Source organism: Natrix helvetica (assembly GCF_964273705.1).
Source record: "Natrix helvetica genome assembly, chromosome: W".
Lineage (NCBI taxonomy): Eukaryota > Metazoa > Chordata > Lepidosauria > Squamata > Natricidae > Natrix > Natrix helvetica.
Genome location: NC_138555.1, coordinates 83,315,305 through 83,329,902, shown reverse-complemented (window position 1 = coordinate 83,329,902; position 14,598 = coordinate 83,315,305). Strand labels below are relative to the sequence as shown.

The following is a 14,598-nucleotide window of genomic DNA, read 5'->3' as shown; positions in this document are numbered from 1 at the left end:
AAGTCGAGGACTACCTGCATTGCAAGCCCCCACACTGTGCCTCTTAATTCCTGCTGGTCAATATTTGGGCCGCCGATAACGGCTCCTAGTCTAACCTCCTGCTTAAGACTTGCGGACTTCAACTCCCAGAATTCCCCAGCCAGCCGTGAGAATTCCTCAGTCCGTCAGCCATGTTGGCTGGGGAATTCTGGGAGTTGAAGTCCACAAGTCTTAAAATTGCCAAGTGACAAGATCCCCTGATTTAAACCAGGGGTGTCAAACTCAATTTCGTTGAGGGCTGCATCAGGGCTGGGGTTGACCTCTGTTGGGAAGCGGGGGGGGGGGGGGGGTGTTGGCTAAATGGATGGGTGTGGCCAAGTGGGTGGGTGTGGTTAGTTTGATGCCACTCCCCAAACTGCTGGCATGTTTCCTCTTCGCATTGGATAGGCCAGGATCCAGCCCGCGTGCTTTGAGTTTGACATCCCCGATTTAAACTATCATTTCAAGGTTACAGGAAGCTGTGGGCCAACGCAGCCAATCCATCTGCCTCAAAAGTAAGACGTGACAGCCATTTGCAAAGAATTCATTGCCTTTTAATACCTAAAAAATATAAATAAATTTCCATTTGAGAATAGAGTCAAAAAGGCGGTGCCCGGAGCAATTTTAAAACATGTCCTGTCTTTTTCGTTCCTTTCTTCCCTTCTTTTCCTTCCTTCCTTCTTTTCCTTTCTTTTCCTTCTTTCTCTCTCTCTCTTCTTTCCTTTCCTTCCTTCCTTCTTTCTTTTTTATCCTTCCTTCCTTCCTTCTTTCTCCTTCCTTCCTTCTTTCTTTCTTTCCTCCCTTCTTTCTTTCTTTCCTTCCTCCCTCCCTCCTGTCTTCTTTCTTTCCTTCAGACTACAGTTCCCATCACGAGCTGTCCGAGAGCGACAGGAACGATTCCTATCCTACCCACATTCCTGAGGGCGAAGGAGCGTTTTCAAACGCTCTTCTGGGCAGATTCGGGCGGGGTGCGAAATACAAAGCCTGCTGAAGGAGCTAGTCCTCTTGATCCCATCGGTCGACCCCCCAAAATCCCATCTTGGGCCAACCAACCCCACGCGTTCAATCCTCCAGGAACTCGGCAAATAGATCCCGCCGCTTTTTCTCCGCTTGCTGGTGGCTGTCCCAGTCCCTTCGGCGTTTGAGGAAATGGGTCAAGGCGAAGTTACGGACGAGGTGGTGGCCAAAGGGGTCATGTCGTAGCTGGGGCTCATGCGCCGCTGGGAGGAGAGAAGAGAAGGGGGGGCTAAGTTTGAGGAATGACTTCAGGGCACAAATAAAAGTCGCTGTAAAACGGAGAAGCTTTCTATGTTTTTTAACTCCGTGCTTCTCGGCCTTGGGCCCTTTAAGAAGTCTGGCAGGGCCCTTTAAGCTATGCTGGCCGGGGAATTCTGGGAGTTGAAGTCCAAACATCTTACAGAGCCCAAGGTTGAGAAACATGGCGGCAACCCTAAAGCTGACCTGAGCGAAGCCATTTTTGCCGCTTCAGTCTTGCCACACTGGAGCTGAGGGATAGGGAGTGGGGATTTGAGATAGAGGAGTTTCTGTAGCCAAAACAATATATTTTTCTCTTGAGAATCAAGGACGTTCTCACACCTCGTCGGAAGAAGGCGGAGTGATGTCACCAGGCAACCAGACCGAACCGTGATTGGACCATGTGACTGATTGTTTTGAAAAAGTGAAAAAACTTTTAATTTAGGTGAAAACCGCGGGAGACCCTCAGAATCGGTTTTCACCAGATAAGTGCCAATAGGATAATTCCTAATAAAAGTAATCTTTGAAGAATTTATCTGCCTCGGAGTCTTGCTTGTGATGGATTTATTACTTGGAGCATGGCTTTAATTGAGTGACCCCCTTCCACTACGCTTAAGAAGGAAATTTTGGAACCCCATAAAAATGCAGCCAGGGATATAGGGACCCTATTCCCCAAGGGTAGGGAAGAGGAAGAGGGGGGGAGGATAGGAACGAAAGGGAAGTGAAGAGGAAAAGGAAGAGGGGGAAGGGACGGGGAATGAATGGGAAGGGAAAAGGAAAGGAAAAAGAAAGGGGAAAGGAAGGGAAAAGGAAAAGAGAGAAAAAGGAAAGGAAAGGAAGAAAAAAAGAAAAGGAAGATAGAAAAAGGAAAGAAAGAGAGAAAAAGGAAAGGAAGAGAAAGGAAATGAAGATAGGAAAAGGAAAGGAAGATAGAAAAAGGAAAGGAAGAGAAAGGAAATGAAGATAGGAAAAGGAAAGGAAGATAGAAAAAGGAAGGAAGATAGAAAAAGGAAAGGAAGATAGAAAAAGAAAGGAAAATAGAAAAAGGAAAGGGAGAGAGAAAGGAAATGAAGATAGGGAAAGGAAAGGAAGATAGAAAAAGGAAGGAAGATAGAAAAGGAAAGGAAGATAGAAAAAGGAAGGAAGAAAAAGAAAGGAAAATAGAAAAAGGAAAGGAAGAGAGAAAAAGGAAAGAAAGATAGGAAAAGGGAAGGAAGAGAGAAAAAGGAAAGAAGATAGAAAAAGGGAAAGGAAAGGAAGACAAAAAGGAAAGGAAGAAAAAAGAAAAGGAAGAGAGAAAAAGGAAAGAGAGAAAAAGGAAAGGAAGAGAAAGGAAATGAAGATAGGAAAAGGAAAGGAAGATAGAAAAAGGAAAGGAAGAGAAAGGAAATGAAGATAGGAAAAGGAAAGGAAGATAGAAAAAGGAAGGAAGATAGAAAAAGGAAAGGAAGATAGAAAAAGAAAGGAAAATAGAAAAAGGAAAGGGAGAGAGAAAGGAAATGAAGATAGGGAAAGGAAAGGAAGATAGAAAAAGGAAGGAAGATAGAAAAGGAAAGGAAGATAGAAAAAGGAAGGAAGAAAAAGAAAGGAAAATAGAAAAAGGAAAGGAAGAGAGAAAAAGGAAAGAAAGATAGGAAAAGGGAAGGAAGAGAGAAAAAGGAAAGAAGATAGAAAAAGGGAAAGGAAAGGAAGACAAAAAGGAAAGGAAGAAAAAAGAAAAGGAAGAGAGAAAAAGGAAAGAGAGAAAAAGGAAAGGAAGAGAAAGGAAATGAAGATAGGAAAAGGAAAGGAAGATAGAAAAAGGAAGGAAGATAGAAAAAGGAAGGAAGATAGAAAAAGAAAGGAGGGAGGCAGGGAAGAGAGAAAGAAGGAAGGAAAGGAAGGAAAAAGGAAGGAGAGCAGGAGGGAGGGAGGGAAGGGGGCACAGAGGCTCCTTACCCAGCTCTTGGGCCAGCTCCCGTCTGGCTGGCAGGCTGGCTCTGCTCCAGATGGCATCCAGAACCCGGCTGCCATGCTTGGAGCAGGCGAGGGACAGGAAGTGGCCCTGAGAATCCAAAGCAACAAAAAAGGAGGGGGAGGAAGAGATGGAACGGTTGTTAAAATCCAGGACTTGCTTTAAATAACAGCCGCAATGACACCCCTGCATGACTTCCCAAGGGCAGGAAGCCAACTCCTGGTCCCGGCAAAAACCCCTTTGATTCATTGGCTGTGAATTCTGCTCCTTCCCATCCAGCAAAGTCTTTCAAAGGAGGATTTACGGTCACAGACCTTCTCTGGCTTGGAGAGCTGCCAGGCCGATCCCTGCAGAACTTGGCAAGGAGTCTCGGAGAGTCACAAACCAATGAAGCGAACTCCTGCAAACTCCACTCCCCTGGCGCTCCTCTTTTATTTCCTTTGGGAGGGACCATTCATCGTCCACCTGTGGCCTTCCTCCCAAGTCGACCCCTGTTCCTTAGCTGTTCCCTTCATCTGGCAACTCTGCGCATGCGCACACTGGGAACAGGCTCCAGCTGTTCTTCTGCCTCACGGATGTCCGACTCCGAAGGCAGCTGATAACTGCATACAGCCCTGGCCCCCTCTCTGCTCCGACGCAGAGCCCTCATCCGAGCCTTCCCCAGACTCCAGGACTGGACCATGTTCCTCCCCAACCTCCTCACTGTCCGAATATGCTGCCAGCCCCGCTGGACGCCGACTGGCCACAACAGGTTGATCCCACGCAACAAAACGCACACGATTGGGCGTTATTAAACGAGCTTAACCGGCAGCCTCTAAAGCCCAGCACAGAATCCTCCCCTCCCCCCACCCCAGGGAGGGACTTACTTTGAGCTGGCGCAACACTTTCCGCCTGGGCTTTTCGGAGACGGAGGGGCTGGCCAAGAGGGCATCGAAAACGTGGCTCCCGGAAGGATCGCAAGCCAACGTTACCAGGTCGGCGGGCGGCATGGCGGCCAAGCTGCCCAGCACAAGGGAAGGGTCTGTGAAATGCAGGAGGTGCTGCAACATCAGGGAGCCGTGGTAGGAGATGGCGCTCAGGGCCGGCGGTGTCGCACTTTCCTGGAGGAAGAAGAGAATCCGACAGGTGTGGTGGAATGAAGTCTGGATTCCCCGGAGGGAGGGGCCCCATTCCAGAAGACGAAGAGACAGCCAAATTTGTGTTCTGACCTAGGCTTCCTCAATAAGCATGAAGCAGAGTCTTGGTCCTGCCAAAATCTCTTTTATTTACACGACTGAATTCCTTTCATTCACAGTCCACAAGCGTTAGCCAACAGTCTTTCAGAGGAACATTTATCCAGACGAACCTTATCTCGCTTGGCGAGCTGCCAGACACTGGGAAAAGCGACTTATGACAGAAAAATTCGACCGATTTGGGGACCTGATCAGCACGAAGGCCAAGTGAAGGCCGGACAATGTGGTAACACAGATCGTCCTTGACTTACGACAGCTGTTGTGACTGTTCCAAGGACACTGGGGAAAGTGACCTATGACCGTTTTTCGCACTTACGACCGTGGCAGCCTCCTCATAGGCTTGCTTGGCCACGTACTCCGATTTCTGATGGCTGCGGCCCTCCTAGACTCAAGCGATCCCCTTTTGCGACCTTCTGACAAGCTTAGTCCATGGGCGAGCCGGATTCGCTTAACGACCGTGTGACTGACTTAACAGCAGCGATTCGCTTCACCGCAGCAGCAAGCAAAGTCGTAAAATGGGGCAAAGCTCGCTTAACAACTCTCTTTCACTCGCCAAGAGAAATTTGGGACTCGATTTCGGCCGTAAGGTCGAGGACTACCTCTAGTTATCACACCTACCTGCTCTTTCTCCTCCTCTCCAAAGTAGACCTCGTAGGCCAGGACCGAGGCGAGCAGGGGGACGCAGGCCAGCTGGCGGGCGGGGGGCTCCCAACAGTGGAAGGCCTGTGCGGGGGGGGGGGGGGGGGAGATAAAAAAACCACCCAGCTCAACAATTTGCCGGAGAAGACGGAGCAGAAAACTAACCAGAAAACCAAGAAAAGTTTGGTTACCTCCAAGAGGAGCTGCAACACCTCCGGCTGGTGGGCGCCGCGTTTCCGGCAGGCACCGAGGAGTGCCGTGATGATGCCGAGATGCTCCAGGGCCAAGATTTCTTCCACGCCGGGGCCCAGCTCCTGAAAAAGCCGCCCCAGCTTCAGGGACGGGATATACATGAGGTGACATTCCTAAGACTAAGAGAAGGGCCCCTTTCACCTCTTCTAGACCGGCAGGGATCTGTTTGATTGATCTGCAACGGTTCCTATCAGATCGCTAGGAGCTGAGGGATCATTACTCTATACTGTATTTTTCGGAGTATAAGACGCTCTAAAGTATAAGGCGAACCTAGCTTTTGGGGAGGAAAGCAAGGGAAAAATATCTGCCTCTGCCTCCCAGCAATTTGCCACCTTGCAACAAACAGCAAACAGTACAGAGAATATACACTGTTTGTAGTGTTATATTTCAGATTATACTTGTAGAGATGCTGCTAAAATTGATGTGCTTTCTGGAAGTATACTTACCGTATTTTTCAGAGTATAAGACGCAGCAAGGTTTTGAAGAGGCAATTTTTTTTAAAAAGTAAGTAGATAGATAGAGGGATAGAGAGGGAGAGAAAGAGAGGGAAATACAGTAGGTAGGTAGGGAGAGGGAGAGAGTAGCTCCAGGAACTCTCTCAAAGCCTCCATAAGGGTATGCATGGCCATTTTGGTGAAGGGGCGGGGCTTCGGGAGGCCAAAAACGCTGTATTCCATGTATAAGACGCACCCAGATTTTCAGCCTTCAGATTCGGGTTTTCCCATGTGTGCCAACATGTCTCTCTTCATAAATTGGAACTCTGGGGAATACTTTGCATACTTGGGGCCAAAGTCACCCAGCTGCTTTCATATCAAGGTGGGACTAGAACTCACTGTCTCCTAGTGTTTGTCCCACAGTCACCCTGTCAGCTTTCATACTTAAGGTGAGACTAGAACTCACCGTCTCCTAGAGATTGACCCATAATCACTCAGCTAGTTTCCATGACTAGGTTCGGACTAGAACTCCACATCTCCTGGTGATTGGCCCAAAATCACACAGCCAGCTTTCATACCTAAGCCAAACTAGAACTCACCATCTCCTAGTGATTGAGCCAGTCACCCAGCTAGCTTTCATACTTCAGGAAGAACTAGAACTCACCGTCTCCTAGTGATTGGCCCATAATCACCCAGCCGGCTTTCATAACTAGGGTGAGACTAGAACTCTCCATCTCCTAGTGATTGGCCCATAGTCACCCAGCCAGCTTTCATACCTAAGTCCGAACTAGAACTCACCGTCTCCTAGTGCCCATGATCACCCAGCTAGTTTCCACGACTAGGGTGGGACTAGAACTCCCCATCTCCTAGTGATTGATCCAGTCACCCAGCCAGCTCTCATGCCTAAGGCAGAACTAGAACTCCCCGTCTCCTAGTGATTGCCCCATAATCACCCAGCTGGCTTTCATATCTAGGGTGAGACTAGAACTCCACATCTCCCAGTGATTGGCCCAAAGCCACCCAGCCAGCTTTCACACCTAAGCCAAAACTAGAACTCACCATCTCCTGGCTTCTAGCCTGTGGCCATACCAGTCCCTTCCACCATTCCTGACAGAGGAACCAAAATCTCTACCTGCCCCTTCGAAGCCTTAACCAGGTCTGTCCCTTCTTAGCTTTGCAAGCTCAACCAAAAATCGACGCCCCGCTTTAAGCCAGCTGGGAGGACAGACAGACAGACAGACAGACAGACACACACACACACACACCCCTTACCAGTTTCCGCGAGGCGGCCTGGATGAGCCGTTGCAAAGTGAAGTTGGCCACTTTGTGAGCTGACAAGGTGCGCAGCTGTCCCTTCACGTGGGCCTTGTAGAAGGAGCGCAGCGCCTTCGCATCTGACACCTCCAGCACCTTGTCCAGCACCCGGCTGCAGGTCGCGTCCTTCAGGAACATCAGGAGGCTGCTGAGCAAAACATGGAGAGGAATGCCGTCACGCACAAACGCACTGGCTGGAAATCTCCAAAGCCAACACAACGGGCAGAAAAAAGCTAAAAACACAAGGATTTTCCTCAATTTGTGGTTGTTGTTAGTTGTGTCCGACCCATGGGCAACGTTCCTCCAGGCCTTCCTGTCCTCTACCATCCTCTGGAGTCCTTTTAAGCTCACGGCGACCGCTTCGACGACTCCCAGAATTCCCCAGCCAGCCTTGCAAATTTTTGCAGTGACTCTTCCCACCAATCCCCGCCTCCCCAAACCATCCAACCAATCCAACTGCCTACCTTTGCTCAGCAGCCGGGTTACAGCTGCTCAGGTAGCCAATCACGGACCGGCAGAGCTCAGCACACTCTTCAGGCAGCTTTCTGTGTAGGATCTCCAGCGCCACCTGCAGGCAGAGGCTGAAACATTTGTTGGTGATGAACTCTAGAGGGGAAACAGGTTTAGTTTAATAAGGATCTTGGTTAAAGTAAGGATCTTGGTTAAAGTCAGATCAGAAACGGTATATAAACAAAGGATATATAAATGTATCATCATCATCTTAACGATTCCGGAATCCCTTGCTGGGTGGAGTCTGGGCAACTGAATGGAGTGTTTTTAATGGCCGGATGCCTTTCCCTGTTGCCAATGCGGAGTTTTATTCAGTAGATATATTCTCATCGTGCCGAGAGAGAAATATCTGCCTCTACCGAGGATCGAATTCACAGCCCCCTGATTGTGAGGCAAAAGCTCCACCTCTATGTATGACCTTCCCAAGCTCACACTTTCCCATTCACGGGCATACAGGTCCTCCTCACTTAATGACCATTCCCTTAATGACTTTTTCAAGTTACGACAGACACCATAAAAAATACTAAGACCTCAAATCTATGACTGCCCCCCCCCACCCTGTGGTTATGTGATCACAGTAACCGACCCCATAAAAGGTACTTACAACCCATCCTCAAAGTTATGACTGTCCCCCATTTCAGGCATGCAACCAGTTCATATTTACAACGGGTAGCAAAGTCCGAGTCACGTGACCCCAATTTGCAACGTTTTTTGCTAGAGTGCAGCAAAAAACGCCCATTCATAAAAGGGATTTGCTCCGCGACCACTTGATTCACTTAACGACTGCTGTGAGTCATTTGACTGTCATAAATATGGCCGTAAAATTGAGTCAGCTCCTATGGAGACCCGCATAACAACTTCAACTACTTATCACGGAAATTCCACACTCGCTTGCTGTCGTTAAATGAGGACTATCTGTATTCGATGGAAAGCGGTGCAAGGCTGCCGTTTCCCCACCTGCCCAGCAGATGGCAGCATCTCACCTGCAATTTGCTCCTGGAAGCAGCCTTTGAATTCCCGTAGGAGGGAAAGGAAACTGACGGGGACTTCGAATACCGCTGGTCCTTCATTCCCCACCTTCGAACTCTTGGCCTGGGGACGAAGAGACCCTAAAATGGTGGAAGGGGGACAGAAAAGGGGAAGGGGTGAATTAGACACCCTAATTTTCCTGCAAGGAAAAGATTAACTTGGTCTAAACCCCTGGCAAAATATGGCATTAACCAGGGTATCCAACAACCTTGGCAATTTTAAGACTTGCGGACTTCAACTCCCCACCACGGCTGGCTGGGGAATTCTGGGAGTTGAAGTCCACAGGTTGAGGACATCATACATTGAGTTGAGGATTTCAAATAAGGAGTTATTTGCAAATATAATAAAGGTGGGATACAAATAAATAAAATAAAATAAAAATAAAGTAAAATAACACAAAAAATTAAAAATAAAATAATATAAAACTAATTAAAAAAATAATAAAATAATAAAAAATAAAACAAGTAAAATAAAACAAAATCAAGGAAATCAAAATCAAAATAAAATAAAAAATATATAATATACTAATAATAAAATAATAATAAAAAATAAAAATCCAAAATTTAATAAAATATAAAAATAAATAAACAAAATAATAAATAAATAAACATAAAACATAAAGAAAACATAAAATAAAAAATAATAAAGAAAATATAAAATAAATGAATAAAACAAAAAATAACTATAAATAAAACAAAAATAAACAAGCAAAATAAAAAATAAAATAAGCTAAATAAATAAATAAAACTAAGAAACAAAACATAAATAAAACATAAAATAAAAAATAATAAAAATATAAAATAAATGAATAAAACAAAAAATAACTATAAATAAAACAAAAATAAATAAGTAAAATAATAAAATAAAATAAGCTAAATAAATAAAAAACAAAATATAAATAAAACATAATAATAAATAATATAAAATATAAAATATAAAATAAATGAATAAAACAAAAAATAACTATAAATAAAACAAAAATAAATAAGTAAAATAAAAAATAAAATAAGCTAAATAAATAAAAAACAAAATATAAATAAAACATAAAATAAAAAATAATAAAGAAAATATAAAATAAATGAATAAAACAAAAAATAACTATAAATAAAACAAAAATAAATAAGTAAAATAAAAAAATAAAATAAGCTAAATAAATAAAAATAAAAATAAAAAACATAAATAAAACATAAAATTAAAAATAATAAAGAAAATATAATATAAATGAATAAAACAAAAAATAACTATAAACCAAACAAAAATAAACAAGTAAAATAAAATGAAGTAAACAAAATAAAATAAAAAATAAAATAAAGAAAAAATAAGGGAAAAAAATACAATGAAATAAACAAAAAAATAAATAAAATAACAAAAACACAACAAAATAAAGAACACAGCAAAAAACACAACACTAAATAAAATAAAACAATAAATAAAATAAGCAAAATAAAATGAAGTAAATAAAAAAGATAAAATCAAATAAAAATAATAAAATGAATAAGAAATAATAAAATGAATAAAATAATAAAATGAATAAAATAATAATAAAATGAATAAAATAATAATAAAATGAATAATAAATAATAAAATGAATAATAAATAATAAAATGAATAATAAATAATAAAATGAATAAAATAATAATAAAATGAACAAAATAATAAATAATAAAATGAATAAAATAAAATGAATAAAATAATAAATAATAAAATGAATAAAATAATGCAATAAATAAAAAACTAAAATAAAATAAAAAATAATGAAACAAAACAAAAAAACACAACAAAATAAAATAAAAATAAACAAACCAGGTGGGGTACAATGGACTGAGACGAAGGAGCGTGTCTGAAGTGGGGGGGCGCGGCGGCATTAACCCAGGTCTCATCTTTCTCCCACATTGGATCTCAACCGGTAGGCAAGTGGGCAATGGCTTCCACCCCCTCCTCAAACACCCATTCCACGATGGGGGAGGCGCTCAATGGCCGCGACTCACCTGAGCCCGGGAGCTCCCGTCCCCCGTCCGACCCGACGCGGGCCCCTCCCAAGACCTGCAGCAGAGTCCGCACCACAAAGCTGGCGTGGACGTCCAGTGTGAAAGTCGCCAGTTCGTCCCGAAGACCCTTCCCCAGATCCAGGAGGAGCTCTTCCAGCGCCTGGGCCTCCTCGCCTCCTTCCGAGATCAGCAGTGGGACCCTCCACAGAGCCGCTTCCAGGATGTGGGCGCCGCAGGGGTGGCAGGCGACCGGGCGCAGAGAGGGGAGCAGCGCCCGGAGTAGAGGCTCCAAGCTGGCCCCCGAGGCGGACGGCAGCAGCGCCTGCAGGAACAGCGACCCGGAGGCATCCAATGCCAGCGGCAGTGCCACGCCCGTGGCCTCCGTCAGGACGTTGCTCACAAACAGACCTGTGGGGGACAACATAACAGCCATTACCGGGGGTCCTCGACTTACGACCACAAGTGGGAACACAATTTCCCTCGCAAATAAGGCGAGTGTGCCAAAATGGTTGCCATTTTGCAAACTTTTTTGTCAGGGTTGTTAAGCGAATCATCACAGTCGTTAAGTGAAACATGCAGTCCTTAAGCAAATCCGGCTTTTCTCCCATTTATTTTATTTATTCATCCGGGAAGGCCGCAAATGGCGATCGCGGGATGCTTCAGCCATTGTCCAGACAGAGTCCTCAACTTACACTTCCGTTTAGTGACCGTTCAAGTTACAACGGCGCTGAAAAAAGCAACCTATGCCCGTTTTTCAGTGATAACCTTGGCAGCCTCCCTGTGATCGTGGGATCAGGCTTGCAACTGACTCGTATTTATGACGGTGTCCCACAACCACGTGACTAACTGATCAACTCCAGGGACTCACTGAATGGTGGCGAAAAAGGCTGTAAAATGAGACAAGGCTCCCTTCACAAATGTCTCCCTTAACAAGAGAAATTCGGGGCTCAATTGTGGTCGTACGTTGAGGACTAGCTGTACATGACAGTTGGCAAACTCTCAAATGTTGATCACGTGACGGTGGAACGTGGGAGGAACAGCTGTAAATCGCCTTTTCAGTGTTTCAAATGGTCACTAAATGAACGGTTGTAAGTCAGGGACCGCCTGTACCATTTGTTTCAGTGTTTCTCAACCTTGGAGAGCCGAAGGTGGGTAGACTTCAACTCCCAGAATGCCTTACAACACCTCCCACCTTCCCAAATTACGGAATTCCAACGGACCAAATTGTGTCCCGGTACTCCTCAATTTATGACCGATTACTTACCCACCGTTTGAAGTTACGGCAGACTTCCGTGGGGATAGTTAAACCCCGTATTTGAAGGACCAATGGCTGTCCCTCGTGGTCACATGACCATTAGCGCCATTTGCGCATTGGATTGTTTATCAATCACATGACCTCATTTTACTGCCATTTTGCCAACCAGCTCATAGAGACACCGCGGGTTCACTTAACGACCGCTCCAAATCAGGTCCTAAAATTGACTCGGTCGCGTGGATGGCCCCAGTTACGAACGTCCACGAGTTGCGACGCTGATGGGCAGGGGTCCATTACGGCCGTAACTCGAGGATTTCTTCTACAACGTGCTTGGCGTGTCTCCCCTAAAGTGAACAAAAAAATTACTTTTCTCCTCGTCGGAGGCAAAGCCGGACTTGAAGGTATCATGCGCCTGGCGGAAATAATCCCCCACCGCCGGTTCCAATTTGACACCACCGCCGCTGACTCCTTTGATCTCCTCGGGGTCTCCTTTCCCAGGCTTAGAAACAGGCGAGCCCCGTCGTTTCTTCTTCTGCTCTTTGCTGCTTTTGGCGGTTTTCTGGCGGTGGGCAGGGGGTCCCATCCTTCTGAACAGCTTAGCCTGCCAACCTTCGAGGAAACGAGCAAGAAGGAGTCACTTTGGACCAGCGTATAAATTCAATAAACGAATTTGAAAATGCAATAAACATAAAAGATAGAATTTAAAAACAAGGGTGTTGCAGAGGGACGGCCGATATGCAGCAGGGGGGCTCCGTTTGCTGTTAACAAGAGCAGGGAGGAAGGAGAAAAAACACGGGTTAAAATCCTCTTGCAGTTGCAATCTCCCTGAGCCCCACCTCACAGGGCTGTTGTGAGGATGGAAGGGACAAAAGGAAGAGCAAATGAAGAGCTTAACACCTCAACGCAATGCATTTTAAAACAACCTTTTGGACGCCGATGTTTCTGATACATCCCACGATCAAAGCCATAGGGGGCTACCTACCGTATAGCCTTAGATAATACAGGTAACATTCTACAATATGCTATGCTTATATTCACACACACAGACGCACGTGGGTGCATGGTATGTATTTAGCCCGTTTAGTCAAGACTAATGATTGAGGGTGTATCAGCTGTTTGATGTAACAAGCGTGGTCCCCAAGATGTAAAAAAAAGATGTGGAGACTCTAGAAAGAGTGCAGAGAAGAGCAAGAAAGAGGATTAGGGGACTGGAGGATAAAACATATGAAGAACGGTTGCAGGATCTCTGGAATGAGCTGCCCCCGGAGCTCCGCATAATCCCCGACCTCCGGTCCTTCCGACGCACCCTAAAAAGTTGGCTTTTCCAGCAAGCCGGCCTGGCCTGTTAATGTTAATTTTAATTTTAATGTATTTTAAATGTATTGTTTCTTTTTAAAAAAAATCGGTTTGGTCTTTTTGGAAATGGGTTTAATCTTTTTTTTAAACTTTTGTGATGTGTGTTTTTAATGTTGTACGCCGCCCTGAGTCCTTTTGGAGAAGGGCGGCATATAAATCCAAATAAACCTAAAACCTAAACCTAATAGAAAGAAGGACTAGGGGAGACATGAAAGCAGTCTTCCAATATCTCAAGGGTTGCCACTAAGAAGAGGGAGTCCAATTATTCTCCAAAGCACAAGAAGCAATGGGTGGAAACTAATCAAGGAGAGAAGCAACTTAAAACTAAGATTACATTTCCTGACAGTGAGAACAATTCACCAGTGGAACAGAAGTTGCCTCCAGAAGTTGTGAATGCCCCAACATTGGAAAACTTTAAGAAGATGTTGGATAGCCATTTGTCTGAAATGGTATAAGGTTTCCTGCCTAGGCAGGGGGTTGGACTAGAAGACCTCCAAGGTCCCTTCCAACTCTGCCATTGCATTGTATTGTATTGTGTGCATGTGTGTCTGTGTGTGTTCAATTTATAATGCACAATTTCACTATAAGGGTATAAAATCAAGGTAAAGGGGGGGGAGGGCTTTCCCATTTCAAAGACAACCTCCCAAATTCCAAAAGCAGTTCAGGCTGCCAAGGGTCAAAGGGCATAAAATACCCCCCCCCCAAAAAAAAACCCAGAGTTTCTGCATCCACCCCCTAGTCACCAGGAGCTGCCAATCGCGGCCAATGAGAGAGAGAGAGAGTGGGGAGGGGGGGGGCTGCTGCTTCAGACCTCCTGGCCGCTTCACCGGTTGCACTTCTGCCTGGATTCCCCCAACAAAACTTTGCAAGGAAGGGAAGAGAAGTCGGGGGTTTGCGGGGGGGGGGAGAATCAGAATATTGCAGGACTTACAGGCCCCAAAGTCCGCGCTGGCTGCCTCTGCTCCTGCTGGATCGCAACGGGATCGCGTGCAAAAGCGATCACAGGATCGCGCATCTCCCACGCCGCGGCAATAACCTTTTTTTTTTTTTTTTGCAAACCCGGGCAGCACGCGGACCGACGGGCTCCTCCGCGCCTGCGCGGGACTCTCGCGGGCCACGCCCCCTCCTCCCGGAACCAGCTTCGCCACGCCGCCTCCCGGCCTGCCCCGCGCCGAGGGAGCCATCAGCGCCGGCCTCTCCTCCCAGAAAGCATTGCGCCCGTGACGTCACCCTTCCGTTCGCCTCATTGGCTCGTTCGTTCATTGCGTCACCCATTCAGTCAGTCAGTCATTCCTTGGGAAAGGGGAGGTCCGCGCGGTTTTTGAATGACCGAATGAAGACGGGGAAAGGAGGGAGGGGGGAT

At 45.5% G+C, this 14,598-nt stretch overlaps 1 protein-coding gene across 4 annotated transcripts; it reads right to left on the bottom strand.

Annotated features, from left to right (window-relative positions):
- Positions 1 to 550: 550 nt before the first annotated feature.
- Positions 551 to 14,338, bottom strand: LOC309400531 (nucleolar protein 9-like). Of its 4 annotated transcripts, none has more exons than XM_081969097.1 (11): positions 14,167 to 14,338; positions 12,246 to 12,488; positions 10,625 to 11,032; positions 8,591 to 8,716; positions 7,562 to 7,703; positions 7,056 to 7,245; positions 5,289 to 5,462; positions 5,077 to 5,181; positions 4,093 to 4,326; positions 3,211 to 3,316; positions 551 to 1,238 (listed from the first exon to the last, which is right to left on the bottom strand). In XM_081969097.1, exons 2-11 carry the CDS (start codon positions 12,460 to 12,462, stop codon positions 1,081 to 1,083), a joined length of 1,860 nt encoding a protein of 619 aa, XP_081825223.1. In that variant the 5' UTR covers positions 12,463 to 12,488; positions 14,167 to 14,338; the 3' UTR covers positions 551 to 1,080. The 4 variants fall into 4 exon arrangements, with proteins under 4 accessions (XP_081825223.1, XP_081825225.1, XP_081825224.1 ...); XM_081969099.1 differs by having other exon boundaries at positions 5,289 to 5,429; XM_081969098.1 differs by having other exon boundaries at positions 7,056 to 7,242.
- Between the last annotated feature and the right edge of the window lie 260 nt (positions 14,339 to 14,598).